Below are 21769 nucleotides of genomic sequence, written 5' to 3' on the forward strand. Positions count from 1 at the left end.
CAGGCCCTTCGGCCCACGATTTTGTGCCGAGCTTTATCTGAAACCAAGATCAAGCTATCCCACTCCCTATCATCCTGGTGTGCTCCATGTGCCTATCCAATAACCGCTTAAATGTTCCTAAAGTGTCTGACTCCACTATCGCTGCAGGAAGTCCATTCCACACCCCAACCACTCTCTGAGTAAAGAACCTACCTCGGACATCCTTCCTATGTCTCCCACCATGAACCCTATAGTTATGGCCCCTTGTAATAGCTCCATCCACTTATCTATCCCACTTAACTCATTGGTATCTAATGGTTAGACTAGGCACTCAACACCAAGAGAGAGAGATAGCTTTCGGATCCCCAGTTTGTCCCAGATCAAACAAACTCTTACAGAAAAAATAATTCCGTGAAATATTAAAACCTTGGGGCGCAGGTTCTGATCTGGGACAAACTGGGGATCCAAAAGCTATCTCTCTCTCTCTCGGTGTTGAGTGTCTAGTCTAACCATTAGATTCCACTGAGTTAAGTGGGACAGTCTCGTGGTGTAGGCCACAGATCTGGTAACCCACAAACCGAGAGCAATGCTCTGGGGCCCTTGGCTTGTCCCACAATGAGAGACAGTAAAATTGTCCCGTGGCAAACACGGCTGAGCTTAAACACCTGCTCCACACCAGTCAGCTGCTCAGAAGTAACTTTAGGATGTCCTCTCCAAGAAGCCATCCCAGAAGGAAACACGAAAAGAACTTGGAAAATGACTGGTGCCGACCTGACGTGGTCCAGTATTCCTGGAAATGGAAGTCCAGTTCAGTTCGGAGCGGACTGTTCCCAGCTTCACTGCTTTTTCTGTTTGGTCGATGGTGTTTGGACCAGCAACTCTTTAAACCAATTTCAGAAAATGTTCATTTCCTTCGACTTTTCATGACCACCAGATGTTTTGCACACAGCCCCTTAGAGCCACATGAAGTGTAGTTCCTGACTAGGACAGTGGCACAGTGGTTAGCACTGCTGCTTCATAGTACCAGGGAGCGGGGTTCGATTCCCAGCTTGGGTCACTGTCTGTGTGGAGTTTGCACGTTCTCCCCGTGTCTGCGTGGGTTTCCTCCCACAATCCAAAGATGTGCAGGCTAGGTTGATTGGCCATGATAAATTGCCCCCCTTAGTGTCAGGGGGATTAGCAGGGTAAAAATGTAGGATTACGGAGATAGGACCTGGGTGGGATTGTTGTCAGTGCAGGCCTGATGGGCCAAATGGCCTCCTCCTGCACTGCAGGATTCTATGTTGTAGGAATCATAAGACCATAAGACATAGGAGCAGAATTAGGCCACTCGGCCCATCGAGTCTTCTCCGCCATTCTATCATGGCTGATATTTTTCTCATCCCCATTCTCCTGCCTTTTCCCCATAACCCCAGATCCCCTTATTAATCAAGAACCTGTCTATCTCTATCTTAAAGACACTCAATGACCCGGCCTCCACAGCCTTCTGCGACAAAGAGTTCCACAGATTCACCACTCTCTGACTGAAGAAATTCCTCCTCATCTCTGTTTTAAAGGATCGTCCCTTTAGCCTGAGTCTGTGCCCTCCGGTTCTCGTAAGGTTCTAGTATCATGACAGCTAATCTGTGCTCAGCAAGATCCCACAAATAGTGACGTGGTAATGATCAGAGCATTTGTTTTCATGAGTTGTTTGTGGGATAAATATTGGTCAGAATAATAAGGAATACTCCCCTGCTCTTCAAACTAATGCCGTGGGATCTTTTACATACACCCATCTCTTCGTGTCTGCGTGGGTTTCCTCCGGGTGCTCCGGTTTCCTCCCACAGTCTGAAAGATGTGCTGGTTAGGTGCATTGGCCATGCTACATTCTCCCTCAGTGTACCCGAACAGGCGCTGGAGTGTGGCAACTATGGGATTTTTACAGTGACCTCAGTGCAGTGTTAATGTAAGCCTACTTGTGACTAATAAATAAACTTTAAAAACTTCCCTTTCACCAAATAAAGGCTCAGAAACAGCTGATAATCATCAACTGGAAAAAGATTCCATGCAATACAAAGAAAATAAGTCAGTAATATCTTTGTGCCTGTCCATTTAACCGTGGGGTGACCATCTCCCTGTTATCATTTCCAATAAACAAATGCGTTCAAACTCCACATTCTTTCCAAAACTATTGAGCTGTTGAGATTGTCAATTATCAGGCAGACAGAAAAATGATTTCACTCATTTAAATGTTGTGGTTCCAAAGTCTTTGAAACATTGGTTGTGAACACTGTGAGTCATTACTTGAAGGCATCGAAACGTATAAAAAGCAATCAAAGTATGAGGACCTCAGTGAGAGAGGGAGATAGAGTTATCATCCACAAGTGATTACAATCAAACCTCCTCACTCAAACAAGATGTGTTCTTTTCTGCTGATTCTTGCTGCATTGCAGACTCTCCGATTCTCGACTGGTATGTACTGAAATCATTCTCAAACTTTCAACTTTAGTTTTTAATTCAGATGGATCCTTTTGGCAAATATGGATGATATTTTTCAGGGAAAATGCAGGCTCTTTTTAATAAGGAAACACACAGTATTGGTGTCTCCGTAACGTTCTCCTGTTATTTTCCAGGGATCCCAGTGACTGATTTCACACCAATTGTGAATGATGCACTAAGGGAATCCATCCAGCAGCTGAACAGAAACACAGTCAGTGATTACCTGCTTGGGGCGACGAGTAGTGAGCTCCTTTACGTAAGTATTATTTAATCTTAACGATCTCATTTACTCCACGCATCTCTCATTTTTTTATGTTGTTTAGTCAGCTCATGCATGCTCTAATTCTATCATTCATCCTGTTTCTGTCTCTGTCTCTCACTCGATTTCTGCCTCAAACACTTTCTTTCCCATCATGTCCTATTACTTCTCTCTCTCTCCTTCTGTCTTTTCCTTTTCAATTATCTCTTTACTATTTGTCCATCTTTTATCCCTCCTGTTGGAATAAATGTAATTTCTTTCCCCCTCTGACTCTCCCCGGACATTTCACTCTCTGTCTATCTTCCTGTTTCCCTTGTCTTTGGCTTTTGTCCGGACTGCTGGTTTTTTTTGTTCTATGGGATGCCTTGCTGAGGTAAGTGGATTGTCAGTGATCACGCGAATGGCACTGGGTTGGCCATGTCACTGCCCGGAACACTCTTGTGTCCAACGCGGACAATTGTAGGTTCAAATCCCACTCCAGAGATTCCAGCACAAGAATCTCAGCTGGTTGCTCCAATGCAGTGCTGAGGGAGGGCTGCACTGTTGGAGCTGCTTTCTTTCAGCTGCAACTCGATTCCCCCTCTCAGGGGATATTAAAGAGCCAATTGACTCGACTTTGGAGAAGACCAGGAAAGTTCTACTCACCAGCTTCAGGTGAAAAGATCTCAGGCCTCCCGTGTCAGCGGGGACTGTCAGACCGGCACCTTCCCATCAACATTTGTGTGAGGCTTTGGTGCTGGTCAAAGAGGGCAGCAAGTGTTAAACATCCACCCATGTTCACCTTTCATCCATGTCCCACTGACCTGCCCTCACTCCCAATTAAACAACACACTCGTGTCCTCGTTTGCAAACCCTTCCAACTGGTTCTCACACCTCACCCCTCCCTATCTCTGTAACCTCCTCCAACCCCACACCTCACCCCTCCCTATCTCTGTAATCTCCTTCAACCCCACACCTCACCCCTCCCTATCTCTGTAATCTCCTCCAACCCCACACCTCACCCCTCCCTATCTCTGTCATTTCCTCCAACCCCTCACCTCGCCCCTCCCTATCTCTGTAATCTCCTCCAACCCCTCACCTCACCCCTCACTATCTCTATAATCTTCTCCAACCCCTCACATTCCTATGGCAGGTGGGACAGGAAAATTTCACCCCCTGTGTCAAATTCTGTTTGCGAATTATTCCCATGGAGCACCTATAACTGCGATAGAGGTGCTATATAAATGCAAGTTGTTGTTATAAACTGATCGTTCTGATTCCTGCAGCTCAGACTCATCAACAAGTCAAACAAATGGCATTAACTTCGCAGCCTCACAAAACTAACCCTTCATTTAATTTGATTTGATTTAATTTGATTTGATTTGATTTAATTTGATTTGATTTATTATTGTCACTTGTATTGGGATACAGTGAAAAGTATTGCTTCTTGCGCGCTATACAGACAAAGCATACCGTTCATAGAGAAGGAAAGGAGAGAGTGCAGAATGTAGTGTTACAGTCATAGCTAGGGTGTAGAGAAAGATCAACTTAATGCGAGGTAGGTCCATTCAAAAGTCTGACAGCAGCAGGGAAGAAGCTGTTCTTGAGTCGGTTGGTACGTGACCTCAGACTTTTGTAACTTTTTCCCAACGGAAGAAGGTGGAAGAGAGAATGTCCGGGGTGCATGGGGTCCTTAATTATGCTGGCTGCTTTGCCGAGGCAACGGGAAGTGTCGACAGAGTCAGTGGATGGGAGGCTGGTTTGCGTGATGGACTGGGCTACATTCACAACCTTTTGTAGTTCCTTACAGTCTTGGGCAGAGGAGGAGCCAGACCAAGCTGTGATACAACCAGAAAGAATGTTTTCTATGGTGCATCTGTAAAAGTTGATGAGAGTTGTAGCTGACATGCCAAATTTCCTTAGTCTCCTGAGAAAGTAGAGGCATTGGTGGGCTTTCATAACTATAGTGTCGGTGTGGGGGGACCAGGACAGTGCTGTGTGAAGTTGAAGTGCTGTTTAGCTTGCAGAATAAATGATGCTGGATTGACAGAGTTTGTGGTCTGTGATTGTCTGGGTTCCTTTGATATTGTAATTAATCTGATTTATTCTTGAAGAACTCTGTTGATGAACTGCACATTTTATTTCCCAGGTTACTCCGACGGGGCCAAACGAGATGGAGGTGGATCTAAGATTTACTGCAAGGGAAACCCTGTGCCCCAAAACCGGTGGATTTGATTCTGAAAACTGCCAGCTGAACACTGACCCCTTAGCCGTGAGTACGGATAGTGCTGAGATAATCACCAGAAATAATGTGATGAAAGATAATGATATGTGATTTCAGTGGGAAGTGAAAGTGAGGGGAGTCTTGTACTCAGACAGGACACCCAGAATGTGGTTCAATCTCTCCCGTCTCATAACGTGGGCGAATGGTGCTTAGCACTGCTGCCTCACAGCACCAGGGACCCGGGCTTGGGTCACTGCCTGTGTGGAATTTGCACGTTCTCCCTGTGTCTGCGTGGGTTTCCTCCGGGTGCTCCAGTTTCCTCCCACAGTCTGAAAGACGTACTGGTTAGGGTGCATTGGCCATGCTAAATTCTCCCTCAGTGTACCCGAACAGGCGCCGGAGTGTGGCGACTAGGGGATTTTCACAGTCACTTCATTGCAGTGTTAATGTAAGCCTACTTGTGACACTAATAAATAAACTTTTTAAACTCAAACTTAAACTTTGCTGATTGCAGCCAGGAAATCAGTAATATGGTCACAGCTGGCCGCAGCTGGCCATGGTGTCCACAGCTGGCCATGGTGTCCACAGCTGGCCATGGTGTCCACAGCTGGCCATGGTGTCCACAGCTGGCCACTCCTGGTCATTCTCCTGGATGGGTCTGTATCCCACGTGTTGGAGACCAGGGTTACTCTCGTACCCAGCCCTGTTCATTTCTACCGCTAATTCTATCCACAGCTTCTGCCTGTTTTCCTCTCCTTGGCTGCTTTTCCACCTTTAACTCTGCTTTTAGCTCACAATTTGCTTTTGTTTTCCTGTTTTGACTGGGTGGGGATGGCTAGTCGGAGACACGAGTCGCTGTAGACTGCCCTTTGGGCCAGCTGTGTAAATCCAGCTTCCAATCCTCTTACCCAATCACTCACCCCTACATCGCACCTTGTCACAATCCTGGACCGTCCTGTCACCTCCTTGTCCCTATCACATTCCTTCACACTTCACACTCAGTGATCCAGCCGAGAAAATTCCCCTCCTCCACTCCACTCTGCACTCCCCCTCACTCCTCACAGAGTCCTCACAGGTCAGAGGCCTCACCCTCAACTCCCTTCACTCATCCCTCCACACTCTCATCCTCCTCCCCCTCCTCTTCTCTTTCCCTCAAAGATGTTTTTTGTTCTGCTTTGAAAAGTCAACAATTCTGTTACAAATTATTCTATAAAATAATTTCGCTTTTACCACCTCTGAAATGGGGGTGGGTTCGCGGAGGAGAGTCAGAGAGACAGAGAGAAGCAGAGACGGTGGTTTTACCGACAAACTGAGGGATGAAGAAAAGACCGAGGGAGGAACATTCAACAAGATCATCGTTCATCAGAATCTGACTCTGAGGGGAATGGACAGATATGGGGAGAGACTGTGGAAAAGAGGGATATCGGGAGAGACTGGGGAATATAGGGATATGGGGAGAGACTGGGGAATAGAGGGATATGGGGAGTGGGGGAGAGACTGGGGAATAGAGGGATATCGGGAGAGACTGGGGAATATAGGGATATGGGGAGAGACTGGGGAATAGAGGGATATGGGGAGAGACTGGGGAATAGAGGGATATGGGGAGAGACTGGGGAATAGAGGGATATGGGGAGAGACTGGGGAATAGAGGGATATGGGGAGAGACTGGGGAATAGAGGGATATGGGGAGAGACTGGGGAATAGAGGGATATGGGGAGTGAGGGAGAGACTGGGGAATAGAGGGATATCGGGAGAGACTGGGGAATATAGGGATATGGGGAGAGACTGGGGAATAGAGGGATATGGGGAGAGACTGGGGAATATAGGGATATGGGGAGAGACTGGGGAATAGAGGGATATGGGGAGAGACTGGGGAATAGAGGGATATGGGGAGTGGGGGAGAGACTGGGGAATAGAGGGATATGGGGAGTGGGGGAGAGACTGGGGAATAGAGGGATATGGGGAGTGGGGGAGAGACTGGGAAATAGAGGGATTTGGGGAGCGGGGGGGAGACTGGGGAATAGAGGGATATGGGGAGAGACTGGGGAATAGAGGGATATGGGGAGAGACTGGGGAATAGAGGGATATGGGGAGTGGGGGAGAGACTGGGGAATAGAGGGATATGGGGAGTGGGGGAGAGACTGGGGAATAGAGGGATATCGGGAGAGACTGGGGAATATAGGGATATGGGGAGAGACTGGGGAATAGAGGGATATGGGGAGAGACTGGGGAATAGAGGGATATGGGGAGAGACTTGGGAATAGAGGGATATGGGGAGAGACTGGGGAATAGAGGGATATGGGGAGAGACTGGGGAATAGAGGGATATGGGGAGAGACTGGGGAATAGAGGGATATGGGGAGTGAGGGAGAGACTGGGGAATAGAGGGATATCGGGAGAGACTGGGGAATATAGGGATATGGGGAGAGACTGGGGAATAGAGGGATATGGGGAGAGACTGGGGAATATAGGGATATGGGGAGAGACTGGGGAATAGAGGGATATGGGGAGAGACTGGGGAATAGAGGGATATGGGGAGTGGGGGAGAGACTGGGGAATAGAGGGATATGGGGAGTGGGGGAGAGACTGGGGAATAGAGGGATATGGGGAGTGGGGGAGAGACTGGGAAATAGAGGGATTTGGGGAGCGGGGGGGAGACTGGGGAATAGAGGGATATGGGGAGAGACTGGGGAATAGAGGGATATGGGGAGAGACTGGGGAATAGAGGGATATGGGGAGTGGGGGAGAGACTGGGGAATAGAGGGATATGGGGAGCGGGGGAGAGACTGGGGAATAGAGGGATATGGGGAGCGGGGGAGAGACTGGGGAATAGAGGGATATGGGGAGTGGGGGAGAGACTGGGGAATAGAGGGATATGGGGAGTGGGGGAGAGACTGGGGAATAGAGGGATATGGGGAGAGTCTGGGGAATAGAGGGATATCGGGAGCGGGGAGAGACTGGGGAATAGAGGGATATGGGGAGAGTCTGGGGAATAGAGGGATATGGGGAGCGGGGAGAGACTGGGGAATAGAGGGATATGGGGAGCGGGGAGAGACTGGGGAATAGACGGATATGGGGAGAGGGGGAGAGACTGGAGAATAGAGGGATATGGGGAGCTGGGAATGGGGAATAGAGGGATATGGACAGTGGGGAGAGACTGTGGAAGAGAGGGATATGGGGAGCATGGGGGAATGGGGAATAGAGGGATATCGGGAGCGGGGAGAGACTGGGGAATAGAGAGATATGGGGAGCAGCGGGGGAATGGGGAATAGAGGGATATCGAGAGCGGGGGAGAGACTGGGGAATAGAGGGAAATGGGGAGCGGGGGAGGGACTGGGGAATAGAGGGATATGGGGAGCAGGGGGAATGGGGAATAGAGGGGTATGGGGAGCAGGGAGAGACTGGGGGATAGAGGGATATAGGGAGCCGGGGGAGACTGTGGAATAGAGGGATATGGGGAGCGGGTTAGGAATGGGGAATAGAGGGATATGGGGAGCAGGAGGGAGACTGGGGAATAGAGGTGTATGGGGAGCGGGGGGGGGGAGTGTGGGGAATAGAGGGACATGGGAAGCAGGGGGGAATGGGAATAGCAGGATATGGAGAGCAGGGGAGAGACTGGGGAATAGAGGGATATGGAGAGCAGGGAGAGACTTGAGCATAGAGGGGTGTGGGGAGCGGGGAGAGACTGGGGGATGTGGGGAGCGGGGGGGGTAATGGGGTTTAGAGGGATATGGGGAGTGGGGAATCGAGGGATATCGGGAGCGGGGAGAGATTGTGGAATAGAGGGATATGGGGTGCGGGGAGAGACTGTGAAATGAGGGATATGGGGAGCGGGGAGGCGAAATGGGGCAGAGAGGGATATGGGGAGCGGGGGGAATAGAGGGATATGGGGAGCGGGGGAGTGATTGGGAATAGAGGGATATGGGGACCAGGTTGGGAATGGGGAATAGAGGGATATGGGGAGCGGGGGGGGAATAGAGGGATATGGGGAGCGGGGGAGTGATTGGGAATAGAGGGATATGGGGACCAGGTTGGGAATGGGGAATAGGGGGATATGGGGAGCGGGGGAGAGACTGGGCAATAGAGGGATATGGGGAGCGGGGGAGAGACTGGGGAATAGAGGGATATCGGGAGCGGGGAGAGACTGGGGAATAGAGGGATATCGGGAGCGGGGAGATACTGGGGAATAGAGGGATATAGAACATAGAACATAGAACATTACAGCGCAGTACAGGCCCTTCGGCCCTCGATGTTGCGCCGACCAGTGGTACCAATCTAAAGCCCCTCTAATCTACACTATTCCAATATCATCCATATGTTTATCCAATAACCACTTGAACGCTCCCAACGTTGACGAGTCCACCACTGCTGCAGGCAGGGCATTCCACGCCCTTACTACTCTCTGAGTAAAGAACCTACGTCTAACATCTGTTCTATATCTCTCACCCCTCAATTTGAAGCTATGTCCCCTCATGCTAACCAACACCATCCGAGGAAAAAGGCTCTCACTATCCACCCTATCTAATCCTCTGATCATCTTGTATGCCTCTATTAAGTCACCTCTTAACCTTCTTCTCTCTAACAAAAACAACCTCAAGCCCCTCAGCCTTTCCTCATACGATTTTCCCACCATACCAGGCAACATCCTGGTAAATCTCCTCTGTACCCTTTCCAACACTTCCACATCTTTCCTATAATACGGTGACCAGAACTGTACGCAATACTCCAAATGCGGCCGCACCAGAGTTTTGTACAGTTGCAGCATGACCTCCTGGCTTCGAAACTCAATCCCTCTCCCAATAAAAGCTAACACACCGTACACCTTCTTAACAACCCTATCAACCTGGGTGCCAACTTTCAGGGATCTATGCACATGGACACCCAGATCCCTCTGTTCATCCACACTACCAAGTATCTTACCATTAGCCATGTACTCTGTATTCCTGTTACTCCTTCCAAAGTGAATCACCTCACACTTTTCCGCATTAAACTCCATTTGCCATCTCTCAGCCCAGCTCTGCAGCTTATCTATGTCCCTCTGTAATCTGCCACTTCCCTCCGCACTGTCTACAACTCCACCGACTTTAGTGTCATCCGCAAATTTACTAATCCATCCTTCCACGCCCTCATCCAAGTCATTAATAAAAATGACAAACAGCAGTGGCCCCAAAACAGATCCTTGCGGGACACCACTAGTAACTGAACTCCAGGATGAATATTTCCCATCAACCACCACCCTCTGTTTTCTTACAGCTAGCCAATTCCTGATCCAAACCATTAAATCACCCTCAATCCCATGTGTCCGTATTTTCTGCAAAAGCTTACCATGGGGAACCTTACCAAACGCTTTGCTGAAATCCATATACACCACATCAACCGCTTTACCATCATCCACCTCTTTGGTCACCTTGTCAAAGAACTCAATAAGGTTTGTGAGGCACGACCTACCCTTCACAAAACCGTGCTGACTATCCCTAATCAAATTATTTCTTTCTAGGTGATTATAAATCCTATCTCTTATAATCCTTTCCAATACTTTGCCCACAACAGAAGTAAGGCTCACCAGTCTATAATTACCAGGGTTGTCCCTACTCCCCTTCTTGAACAAGGGGACAACATTTGCTATCCTCCAGTCTTCTGGCACTGTTCCTGTAGACAATGACGACACAAAGATCAAAGCCAAAGGCTCTGCAATCTCCTCTCGAGCCTCGCACAGAATCCTAGGATAAATCCCATCCGGCCCAGAGGACTTATCTATGGATATGGGGAGCGGGTGGGACTGGTGTTGAAGTGGAAGGTTAGCCCTGATCATACTGAATGACCAAGCAGTCTCGAGGGCCTGTGGTCGCCTCCCATCTCTCATTCTCAGCCTGGTAAACTCCAATTGCTTCAAGTGAACTGGACCTTATTTTGTTCCTGCAGAAAATGGCCACGTGTCGCAGCAGTGTCAGCTACTCCTTTGGTGCGGTTGTCGATATTTATCTCCAGTGTATGGACAGCAGAGACAGAATTCTGGGTAGCAGCAGCAGCGAGTCTGCATCCTTCGAAAGCAAAGAAGAGGTAATCTTTCATTTTCAGCTGCTGGTTTATTGGGAATCCCACTTGCTGGGATTTCTGACGGACAGAAGAACGTTTGCAATTGATTGGGTCCAGAACAGCTGCTTCTTCTGATTGGCCTTTCCTTAACCATTGGATCCCAGACTTGTCCAATTGGCCAAGGTTTGAGTCAGGTCCCGGGGTTCAACTCGATTTCAGGCAAACCTTAAATTCAAAGTCTTTACAATTATTCCAAGTTAATTATTTAAATATTCATTTCAAATTTTTAAATGTGTAAAAGACGCGTGCTGTCAAAGCTTTTCACCTTGCATTCAACAGGACAGATGCAAGAATGCCAAATTTCCAAGGCAGCAACAATTTATACTGCATGAGGAAAGGGCGCTGATTGTTTGGCAAGTTGGCTTTGATTGGTTGAGGCCTTGCCATGGAGAATGCACCAGGGAACCATTGAATCGCGCACACTTTTGTTTAATTCAAAAAATATGACGCAAAGCCTGGATGTGTTCCTTTTGCCCGTCGAGGGCAGGTCCCTATGCATGAATATATGGTTAGCACTGTTGCCTCACAGCACCAGATACCAGGGTTCAGTTCCGGCCTCGGGTCACTGTCTGTGTGGAGTTTGCACACTCTCCCCATGTCTGCGTGGGTTTCCTCCAGGTGCTCCAGTTTCTTCCCACAGTCCACAGATGTGTAGGTTAGGTGGATTGGCCATGCTAAATTGCCCCTTAGTGTACAAAGATGTTTAGGTTAAGTGGGTTGGCCATGCTAAATTGCTCCTTAGTGTCCCAAGATATGTAAATTAGGGGAATTAGCAGAGTAAATACTTGGGGATTCGGGGATGGGGCCTGGGTAAAATGCTCTGTTAGAGCTGTTCTAGACTCAATGGGCTGAATGGCCTCCTTCTGCACTGTAGGGATTCTATGATTTCTATGAAAACAGGCTATGACTGGCAATCTCATTATAATATTTAAATTGCCAGTGCACCTCGTGTGAATTAGCTGCTTACCTGCCCCCATACCCCACCTCACTGGGCAGGTTGCAGTGGGTCGGGTACGTGTTTGAGGTTTTACCTCACCAGAACTCAGTGTTTGTGGGGGTTCAGAGGCCCCCCATCATTAGAGCCAGCAATGGATACAGTGCATGGGTCGGGGAAAGGAGGGGAACCAATCATTTATCTAAACAAACCCCATGTGTCTTATGAGAGGAATATTTTCATGTTGCCATCCAAGGATTCTCAAGGCAAGCATGGGCCAAGTGCTGGTAAATGGTGTTAGGTGGGGGGTCAGGTATTTCCCACGTGTCGGTGCAGGCTCGATGGGCCCAAGGGCCTCCTCTGCACTGTATGATTGCCTGATTCTAAGTATACCCCAGGCTTGAGATAGAGCAAAGCTGCTTCTTGTTTTGCCTCCACTCCAGCCTTGGGGAATAGACTTCTTCTCTCAATGTCACACTGCCATTTCTCACAATTGTTGTGGGATCTTACTGTGCAGTGTTACAGCTTCTGGCTGATTTATATTGAAGTTTTCCGCTGCATTGTCAATTGTTGATCACTTTAAGAAGTACAGGAGGGGGTTCTCAAACCCAGCAACCTCGAGACTGAGTCCGTGCCAGAATCTTGCTGCTAATCAGAATCTCAGTTCAATGACTAGAGGGTAAGTGGGATTATGAGAATCATTTCCTTTAGGCGGATGAATTTACACGGTCTGGAAGCTTCCGGATCTGTGATTCTCCTGTACATGTATCTTTGTGCAGCATCACAAGCACTGCCTCCATTACAGAAACACTGAGTTTACACTTGGACTCGATTCCCGGGTCTTATTTATTTATCACCCAAAAATATCCAATCTGATCCGGAGTCAATACATCGACAACAGCACCTCCATCACCAGGTGTGGGGTCCTGGCCAGAATTCCCCGGCCGTTCACACCCCACCAGCGCTGCCAATGAGGAAGAAATCCCAGAGAATCCCACCAGTGTGAATGGCCAGAGAATCCCAGCCCTGATCCCAAAGGAGCTGCTGGATTATCTTGGGATTCTGGTGAGTCAGATTGATGTGCATGATGGTTAAAATGGTCCTGCTTTCAGAGAGCGGGATGTGAAGAAACTTAACCTGTACCACAGCAAGAATATGGCCAGAATTCTCCAGCCATTGGCGCCGGCAGGATTCTCTGGTCCCGCCGACAGTGCATTCCTGCCCGTGGGTTACCCAGAGATATGGGGTGATATCTCTGGGAAATTGGTGGTTACCACTGCAGCCTCACAGTGCCAGGGACCTGGGTTCGATTCCCGGCTTGGGTCACTGTCTGTGCGGACTCTGCATGTTCTCCCCGTGTCTGCATGGGTTTCCTCCGGGTGCTCGGGTTTCCTCTCACGGTCTGAAAGACGTGCTGGTTAGGGTGCATTGGCCGTGCTAAATTTCCCCTCAGTGTACCCGAACAGGTGCCGGAGTGTGGCAACTCGGGGATTTTCACAGTGACTACATTGCAGGGTTAATGTAAGCCTACTTGTGACACTAATAAATAAACTTTAAAACTTTCCCTTCGGGTGCTCCAGTTTCCTCCCACACTCCGAAGATGTGCGAGTTATTTGATTTGATTTATTATTGTCACATGTATTAGTATGCAGTGAAAAGTATTGTTCCCTGCTCACTATACAGACAAAGCATACCGTTCATAGAGAAGGAAATGAGAGAATGCAGAATGTAGTGCTACAGTCATAGCTAGGGTGTAGAGAAAGATCAACTTAATATGAAGTAGGTCCATTCAAAAGTCTGACAGCAGCAGGGAAGAAGCTGTTCTTGAGTCGGTTGATTCGTGACCTCAAAGTTTTGTATCTTTTTCCCGAAGGAAAAAGGCAGAAGAGAGAATGTTCCGGGGTGTGTGGGGTCCTTAATTATGTTGGCCGCTTTGCCGAGGCAGCGGGAAGTGTAGACAGAGTCAATGGATGGGAGGCTGGTTTGTGTGATGGATTGGACTACATTCTCGATCTTTTGTAGTTTCTTGTAGTCTTGGGCAGAGCAGGAGCTATACCAAGCTGTGATACAACCAGAAAGAATGCTTTCTATGGTGCATCTGTAAAAGTTGGTGAGTGTTGTAGCTGACATGCCAAATTCTCTTAGTCTTCTTAGAAAGTAGAGGCGTTGGTGGGCTTTCTTAACTATAGTGTCGGCATGGGGGGACCAGGACAGGTTGTTGGTGATCCGAACACCTCAAAACTTGAAGCTCTCGACCCTTTCTACTTCGTCCCCATTGATGTAGACAGGGGTTGATCAGTTAGGTTGATTGGCCATGCTAAAATTGCCCCTTAGTGTCAGGGGGACTAGCTCGGGTGAATGCATGGGGTTATGGGGATAGGGCCTGGGTGGGATTGTGGTTGGTACAGACTCTATGGGCTGAATGGCCTCCTTCTGCACTGTGGGATTCTATGATTCTATGATCCCATTGACAGCAGCGAGATTGGGCAATCCCACTGCCAGCGAACAGCACGCTGCCTTCCACCGGCGGGAAACACACAGTCGGGAGGCCGGAGAATCTTATCCAATAAGACCATAAGATGTGGGAGCAGAAGTAGGCCATTCAGCCCATCGAGTCTGCTCAGCCATTCAATGGGATCATGACTGATCTGATGTGATAATCCCCCAACTCCACCTTCTCGAATCCATCATTAAAGAAGAAATAGCAGGCCATCTGGATAAGAATGGTTCGATTAAGCAGACGCAGCATGGATTCATGAGGGGAAAGTCGTGCTTGACGAACTTGTTGGATTTTTATGAAGATGTGACTAGTGCGGTTGACAGAGGGGAACCGGTGGATGCGGTGTTTTTGGATTTCCAAAAGGTGTTTGATAAGGTGCCTCACAAAAGGTTGCTGAAGAAGATTGGGTCACACAGAGTTGGGGGTAGGGTGTTAGTGTGGATTGGGGATTGGCTATCCGACAGGAAGCAGAGTGTCGGAATAAATGGGTTAGCAGATGGTAACTTGTGGCGTGCCGCAGGGATCGGTACTGGGGCCTCAACTATTTACCATTTATATAGACGATCTGGAGGAGGGGACTGAGTGTAGGGTAACAAAGTTTGCAGACGACACAAAGACAAGTGGAAAAGTGAATCGTGTGGAGGGCGTAGAAGGTCTGCAGAGAGATTTGGACAGGCTGAGTGAGTGGGCGAGGATCTGGCAGATGGAGTATAACGTTGACAAATGCGAGGTTATTCACTTTGGAGGAAATAATAGCAAATTGGATTATTATCTAAATGGAAAAAAATTACAACATGCTACTGTGCAAAGGAACCTGGGGGTCCTTGTGCATGAGACGCAAAAACCCAGTCTGCAGGTGCAACAGGTGATCAAGAAGGCAAATGGGATGTTGGCCTATATCGCAAGGGGGATAGAATATAAACAGAGTAAGAAGTTTAACAACACCAGGTTAAAGTCCAACAGGTTTATTTGGTAGCAAAAGCCACACAAGCTATCGGAGCTCTAAGCCCCTTCTTCAGGTGAGTGGGAATTCTGTTCACAAACAGAGCTTATAAAGCCACAGACTCAATTTACATGAATAATGGTTGGAATGCGAATACTTACAACTAATCAAGTCTTTAAGAAACAAAACAATGTGAGTGGAGAGAGCATCAAGACAGGCTAAAAAGATGTGTATTGTCTCCAGACAAGACAGCCAGTGAAACTCTGCAGGTCCACGCAACTGTGGGAGTTACAAATAGTGTGACATGAACCCAATATCCCGGTTGAGGCCGTCCTCGTGTGTGCGGAACTTGGCTATCAGTTTCTGCTCAGCGACTCTGCGCTGTCGTGTGTCGCGAAGGCCGCCTTGGAACGCGCCACAGCGAAAAACCGCACCGGCCTCCTCAGACGACAAACACGGGACACAGTGGACAGAGTACCCTTCGTTGTCCAGTACTTCCCCGGAGCGGAGAAGCTACGGCATCTCCTCCGGAGCCTTCAACATGTCATTGATGAAGACGAACATCTCGCCAAGGCCATCCCCACACCCCCACTTCTTGCCTTCAAACAACCGCACAACCTCAAACAGACCATTGTCCGCAGCAAACTACCCAGCCTTCAGGAGAACAGTGACCATGACACCACACAACCCTGCCACAGCAACCTCTGCAAGACGTGCTGGATCATCGATACAGATGCCATCATCTCACTTGAGAACACCATCCACCAGGTACACGGTACATACTCTTGCAATTCGGCCAACGTTGTCTACCTGATACGCTGCAAGAAAGGATGTCTCGAGGCATGGTACATTGGGGAAACTATGCAGACGCTGCGACAACGGATGAATGAACACCGCTCGACAATCACCAGGCAAGACTGTTCTCTTCCTGTTGGGGAGCACTTCAGCGGTCACGGGCATTCGGCCTCTGATATTCGGGTAAGCGTTCTCCAAGGCGGCCTTCGTGACACACGACAGCGCAGAGTCGCTGAGCAGAAACTGATAGCCAAGTTCCGCACACACGAGGACGGCCTCAACCGGGATATTGGGTTCATGTCACACTATTTGTAACTCCCACAGTTGCGTGGACCTGCAGAGTTTCACTGGCTGTCTTGTCTGGAGACAATACACATCTTTTTAGCCTGTCTTGATGCTCTCTCTACTCACATTGTTTTGTTTCTTAAAGACTTGATTAGTTGTAAGTATTCGCATTCCAACCATTATTCATGTAAATTGAGTCTGTGTCTTTATAAGCTCTGTTTGTGAACAGAATTCCCACTCACCTGAAGAAGGGGCTTAGAGCTCCGAAAGCTTGTGTGGCTTTTGCTACCAAATAAACCTGTTGGACTTTAACCTGGTGTTGTTAAACTTCTTACTGTGTTTATCCCAGTCCAACGCCGGCATCTCCACATCATAGAATATAAAAGCAGAGATGTCTTGCTGCATCTGTACAGGGCATTGGTGAGGCTGCAGCTGGAATACTGTGTGCAGTATTGGTCCCCTTATTTGCGGAAGGAGATATTGGCCTTGGAGGGAGTGCAGAGAAGGTTCACCAGGTTGATACCAGAGATGAGGGGTGTTGATTATGAGGAGAGACTGAGCAGATTGGGTTTGTACTCATTGGAATTTAGAAGGCTGAGGGGGGATCTTATAGAGACCTATAAGATAATGAAGGGGCTGGATAGGGTAGAGGTGGAGAGATTCTTTCCACTTAGAAAGGCACAGCCTCAAAATAAAGGGGAGTCAGTTTAGGACAGAGTTGAGGAGGAACTTCTTCTCCCAGAGGGTGGTGAATCTCTGGAATTCTCTGCCCACTGATGTGGTGGAGGCTACCTCATTGAATATGTTTAAATCACGGATAGATGGATTCCTGATCGGTAAGGGAATTAGGGGTTATAGGGATCAAGCGGGTAAGTGGAACTGATCCACTTCAGATCAGCCATGATCTTGTTGAATGGCGGAGCAGGCTCGAGGGGCTAGATGGCCTACTCCTGCTCCTATTTCTTATGTTCTTTCTTATGTTCTTATGTTCCTGCCTTATCCCCATGACCCTGGATTCTCACTGACTGATTAAAGAGGCTCAGGTACAGGAATAGAATGATGCGGAGCTGACAAGAGTTCACTTGACCCATCCCAATGTTTTCTCAATGCTCTCAGTCACAATTATGGAGGAAAGCTCCCACTGGGTTTGAGGGGTCAGTGGGGAACAGTTTTGCTGAAATTCATTTGAAAGCACCTTATGAATGGACCTTTGAAAAGTGGGGGAAATATTCGCATTTTCCCTGGGGGAGAATTCACCTTCCCTAATTCATATGAATACCTATTCATGTAAATTGAGTTTGTGTCTTTATATGCTCTGTTTGTGAACAGAATTCCCACTCACCTGAAGAAGGGGCTTGGAGCTCCGAAAGCTTGTGTGACTTTTGCTACCAAATAAACCTGTTGGACTTTAACCTGGTGTTGTTAAACTTCTTACTGTGTTTACCCCAGTCCAACGCCGGCATCTCCACATCATGACTATTCCTGTAGGCAATGATGACCTAAAGATCAAAGCCAAAGTCCCAGGTACCAACCCATGCTGCAAGTTCACCCACCTTATTCCGGATGCTCCTGGCATTGAAGTATACACATTTCAAACCACCTTCCTGCCTGCCCGTACACTCCTGCAACCCTGAAACCTCATCCATGACCTCACTACTCTCAACCTCCTGTACACTGGATCTACAATTCAGGTTCCCATCCCCCTGCTGAATTAGTTTAAACCCTCCCGAAGAGCATTAGCAAATTTCCCCCCCAGGATATTGGTACCCCTCTGGTTCAGGTGTAGACCATCCCATTTGTAGAGGTCCCACCTACCCCAGAAAGAGCCCCAATTATCCAGGTATCTGAATCCCTCCCTCCTGCACCATCCCTGTAGCCACGTGTTCAATTGCTCTCTCTCCCTGTTCCTCTCCTCACTATCACGTGGCACGGGTAACAAACCAGAGGTAGCAAGTCTGTTTGTTCTAGCCCTAAACTTCCACCCTAACTCCCTGAATTTCTGCCTTACAACCCCATCCCTTTTCCTACCTATATCTTGGGTGCCGATGTGAACCACAACTTGGGGCTGGTCCCCCTCCGCCTTAAGGATCCTGAAAACACGATCCAAGACATCATGGACCCTGGCACCTGGGAGGCAACACACCAGCCACGAGTCCCTCTCGTTCCCACAGAATCTCCCACCTATCCCCCTAACTATGGAGTCCCCAATAACTAATGTTCTGCTCCTCTCCCCCCTTCCCTTCTGAGCAACAAGGACAGACTCTGTCCCAGAGACCTGTACCCCATGGCTTGCCCCTGTTAAGTCGACACCCCCAATAGTATCCAAAACGGAATACTTGTTATACAGAGTTTCCCTTCGCAGCAGGGTTTGTGCGGCTTTGAATGGGACAACTTACATTCACACTCATGATTGTTTTATTCCAGATACGATATGAAAGACGGCGCCCAAGGTTCCAGGATGAACGTTATTCATCAGTAAGTCTTGAAGACTGTTCAAAATAATACATGCAGCACATTTTGTTATTCATTGCTAGGATGTGGGTGTCGCTGGCCGGGCCAGCATTTATTGCCCATCCCTAGTTGCCCCTTGAACTGAGTGTCTCACTCGGCCATTTCAGAGGGCAGTTGAGAGTCAACCACATTGCTGTGGCTCTGGAGTCACATGTAGGCCAGACCGGGTAAGGACGGCAGATTTCCTTCCCTAAAGGACATTAGTGAACCAGCTGGGTTTTTCCGACAATCGACAATGGTTCCATGGTCATCAGTAGATTCTTAATTCCAGATTTTTTTTTAATGCCGTGGTGGGATTCGAACCCGAGTCCCCAGAACATTAGCTGAGCTTCTGGGTTAATAGTCAACGAGGCCATCATCACCTCCCCTTAAGATGGGGATTGAGTAATGGTGACAGTTCCTGTCTAAAGTTGATTTTTTTCCCTGCTGGGATGTCCAAGGGTTGAGGAACAGAGTATCTGCCCTCCCTAAGGCGAGTGGGGAAACGGGGAACAGGGTGGAAAGGTGCTTGGTGGGACCCAATGTAAGATGAGTGGGGAACAGCTGGGAGTACCACGCAGTTTGACACAGGAAAGCCCCTGGGCCGCTAGGATTGAATAGGTGCTTTCACATTGATCTGCTGTGCTGTTATCCCGAATCTGCAGCTCCGTTGATGATAATAGACAGGAATACTGGGAGGGGAGTTTAACAGGAGCCGACACAATGCTTGCTAATGAGGAAGGTGAATTTCTACCCACCGTGCTGCCACGGCGTGAGTTCCATTCACCTGGAAATCTGGGACAGGTGACGGCCGAGACCCCTTCCAGAGAAAATATCAGTGATGCCCACATCCCATGAGAGAAGGAAAAGAAAAGAGAAGTTTTCTAGCCACTTTGTTCTCTCTTGAGTTCGTGGTGGGACCCCACCCCAACACCCCCCCCAACCTGTGGCCTCTCGCTAGAACAGCAACCCCCAATAAACCCCAAATGACCTGGATTCAGTTTGTTCAATACGAAGGAGCCATCCCACAAATGATTATAGATCGTGTCAGATGTCACTCTCTCACCTGTCATCCCCCTATCTGTTGGCTTGCCAGTCCTTAGGGGGCACGCACTGAAGGTGAGAGGGGGAAAGTACAAAGGAGATGCGAGGGGCAGGTTTTTTTACACAGAGTGGTGGATGTCTGGAACACGCTGCCAGGGGTGGTGGTGGAGGCAGATACGATAGGGGTGTTTAAGGGGTTTTTAGATAAGCTCATGAATATGCAAAGACTCGAGGGGCACGGAGCAAGGGCAGGCAGAAGGGATTAGCTTAATTTGGCGTCATGTTCGGCACAACATGCAGGGCCTGTCCCTGTGCTGTACTGTTCTCTGTTCTTAAAATGACACAGTTAGTAAACTGCAAGAGTTTGGAAGTTAAATTCTCTTTGTTCTCCGCTAGGTTAACTGGGATACCCGGAACAAACAGCAATTTCCTCAGAACCGGGTGAATGATTTTGCTTTGAGGAAGCCTGCCTCCCGGCGGCGATTAACACCCAGGAACAAGCCGCTTCATAACGTGTTGCGAACTCTGGGGAGGAGTCAAGCGTGATCAGAGGTGGCAGAGTACAAACACTGATCATTACGTTGTTTTGAAACAGAAGCTTTGCAATCTAGAATGTTCTTTCCTGTGTCTTTAATTCTGCGATTTGTAACCACGGCCTCTTTCTAGCTGTACAAGAAGTTGAAATCATAGCAATAAAGCAAGCTGATTGGTGTGTGGGTTGTCCAGCCTTGGATCTGTGGTACCTCAGCAACCTGCCATTGCTCGAAAAAAACGATCCCATCCTTTTCCAAAGAATGCTTGCAAGAGAACCAGTTTCGGTGTTTAAATTTCTGAAAGGTTCCTCACAGAATGTAGTCACATGGAGAGAGTTTTGCCAGATTGTGTTTAGGGTTTGTGGTCTGTTGTACAGTGAGTCCGTGCGAGCTTTTGGACTGGTTCTTGTCAGTTGAGAGGCTCAGAGGAGAATGTTCCAGATAATTTCCATTTTTAACAATTCTTATCCTTATTTTCAAATCCCTCCATGTCCTCACCACCCTCCCTAGCATTGGCCCATCGAACACCCGCCATCTCTGTCATCTCCTCCAGCCAGGTCACAGTAACTTCATTGCTGTGTTAATGTAGGCCTACTTGTGACACTCATAAATAAACTTTCAATGAGTTCCCTCTCTGAGATCTCTGCATTTATCAGATCCTGGTTCGGATTTTGCCATCGATGGCCGTGCCTTCAGCTCCATGTGGGCCTGAAGCTCTGGAATTTCCTCCCTGACCCCTTCGCCTCTCTCTCACTCCTTTAAACCCTGGGCAAGAATTTGATCACCAGGCTGATTATTCCCTTCAGTGAATCCGTGTCAAATTGTGTTTTATAATTCCTCAGTGAAACCTATGAAATGCTTTGTGATAAAGATGCTCTGCAGAGTCACAGAATTACAAAACTGTTGGGGTGCAGGAGGAGGCCATTTGGCCCAAAGTGCCTGTACCTGTTCTCCAAATGAACACAATGACTTAGTTCCATTCCCCTGCCTTTACCCTGTTAACCCTGCACATTTCATTCAAATAATCACCTAACGCACTCTTCAATGCCTCAGTTGAACCTGCCTCCACCACAGGAGAAGTTTCCTCTCACATTTGCTTCTCTGTGTATAAAATTGTGAAGGGCATAGATAGGGTGAACAGTGAGAAGCTTTTTCCCAGGTCGAAGGTGGCGAACACAAGGGGTCACGGGTTCAAGGTGAGGGGGGCAAGGTTCAACACAGATGTCAGGGG

General features: G+C 48.4%; 1 protein-coding gene across 1 annotated transcript; it reads left to right on the forward strand.

The window, feature by feature from the left end:
- The first annotated feature begins 2309 nt into the window (after positions 1-2309).
- On the forward strand, positions 2310-20717 carry LOC144503947 (secreted phosphoprotein 24-like). The gene is made up of 6 exons (XM_078229114.1): positions 2310-2430; positions 2592-2713; positions 4845-4967; positions 10841-10978; positions 18896-18946; positions 20402-20717. Exons 1-6 carry the CDS (start codon positions 2376-2378, stop codon positions 20549-20551), a joined length of 639 nt encoding a protein of 212 aa, XP_078085240.1. The 5' UTR covers positions 2310-2375; the 3' UTR covers positions 20552-20717.
- The last annotated feature ends 1052 nt before the right edge of the window (positions 20718-21769 follow it).

Source organism: Mustelus asterias, chromosome 14 (assembly GCF_964213995.1).
Source record: "Mustelus asterias chromosome 14, sMusAst1.hap1.1, whole genome shotgun sequence".
NCBI lineage: Eukaryota > Metazoa > Chordata > Chondrichthyes > Carcharhiniformes > Triakidae > Mustelus > Mustelus asterias.

Coding starts and splice junctions, on each gene's coding strand:
- LOC144503947 (XM_078229114.1), top strand. CDS start 2,376: ATGTGTTCTTTTCTGCTGATTCTTGCTGCATTGCAGACTCTCCGATTC. Junction 2,431..2,591: donor GACTCTCCGATTCTCGACTG/GTATGTACTGAA, acceptor GTTATTTTCCAG/GGATCCCAGTGACTGATTTC. Junction 2,714..4,844: donor CGAGTAGTGAGCTCCTTTAC/GTAAGTATTATT, acceptor TTTATTTCCCAG/GTTACTCCGACGGGGCCAAA.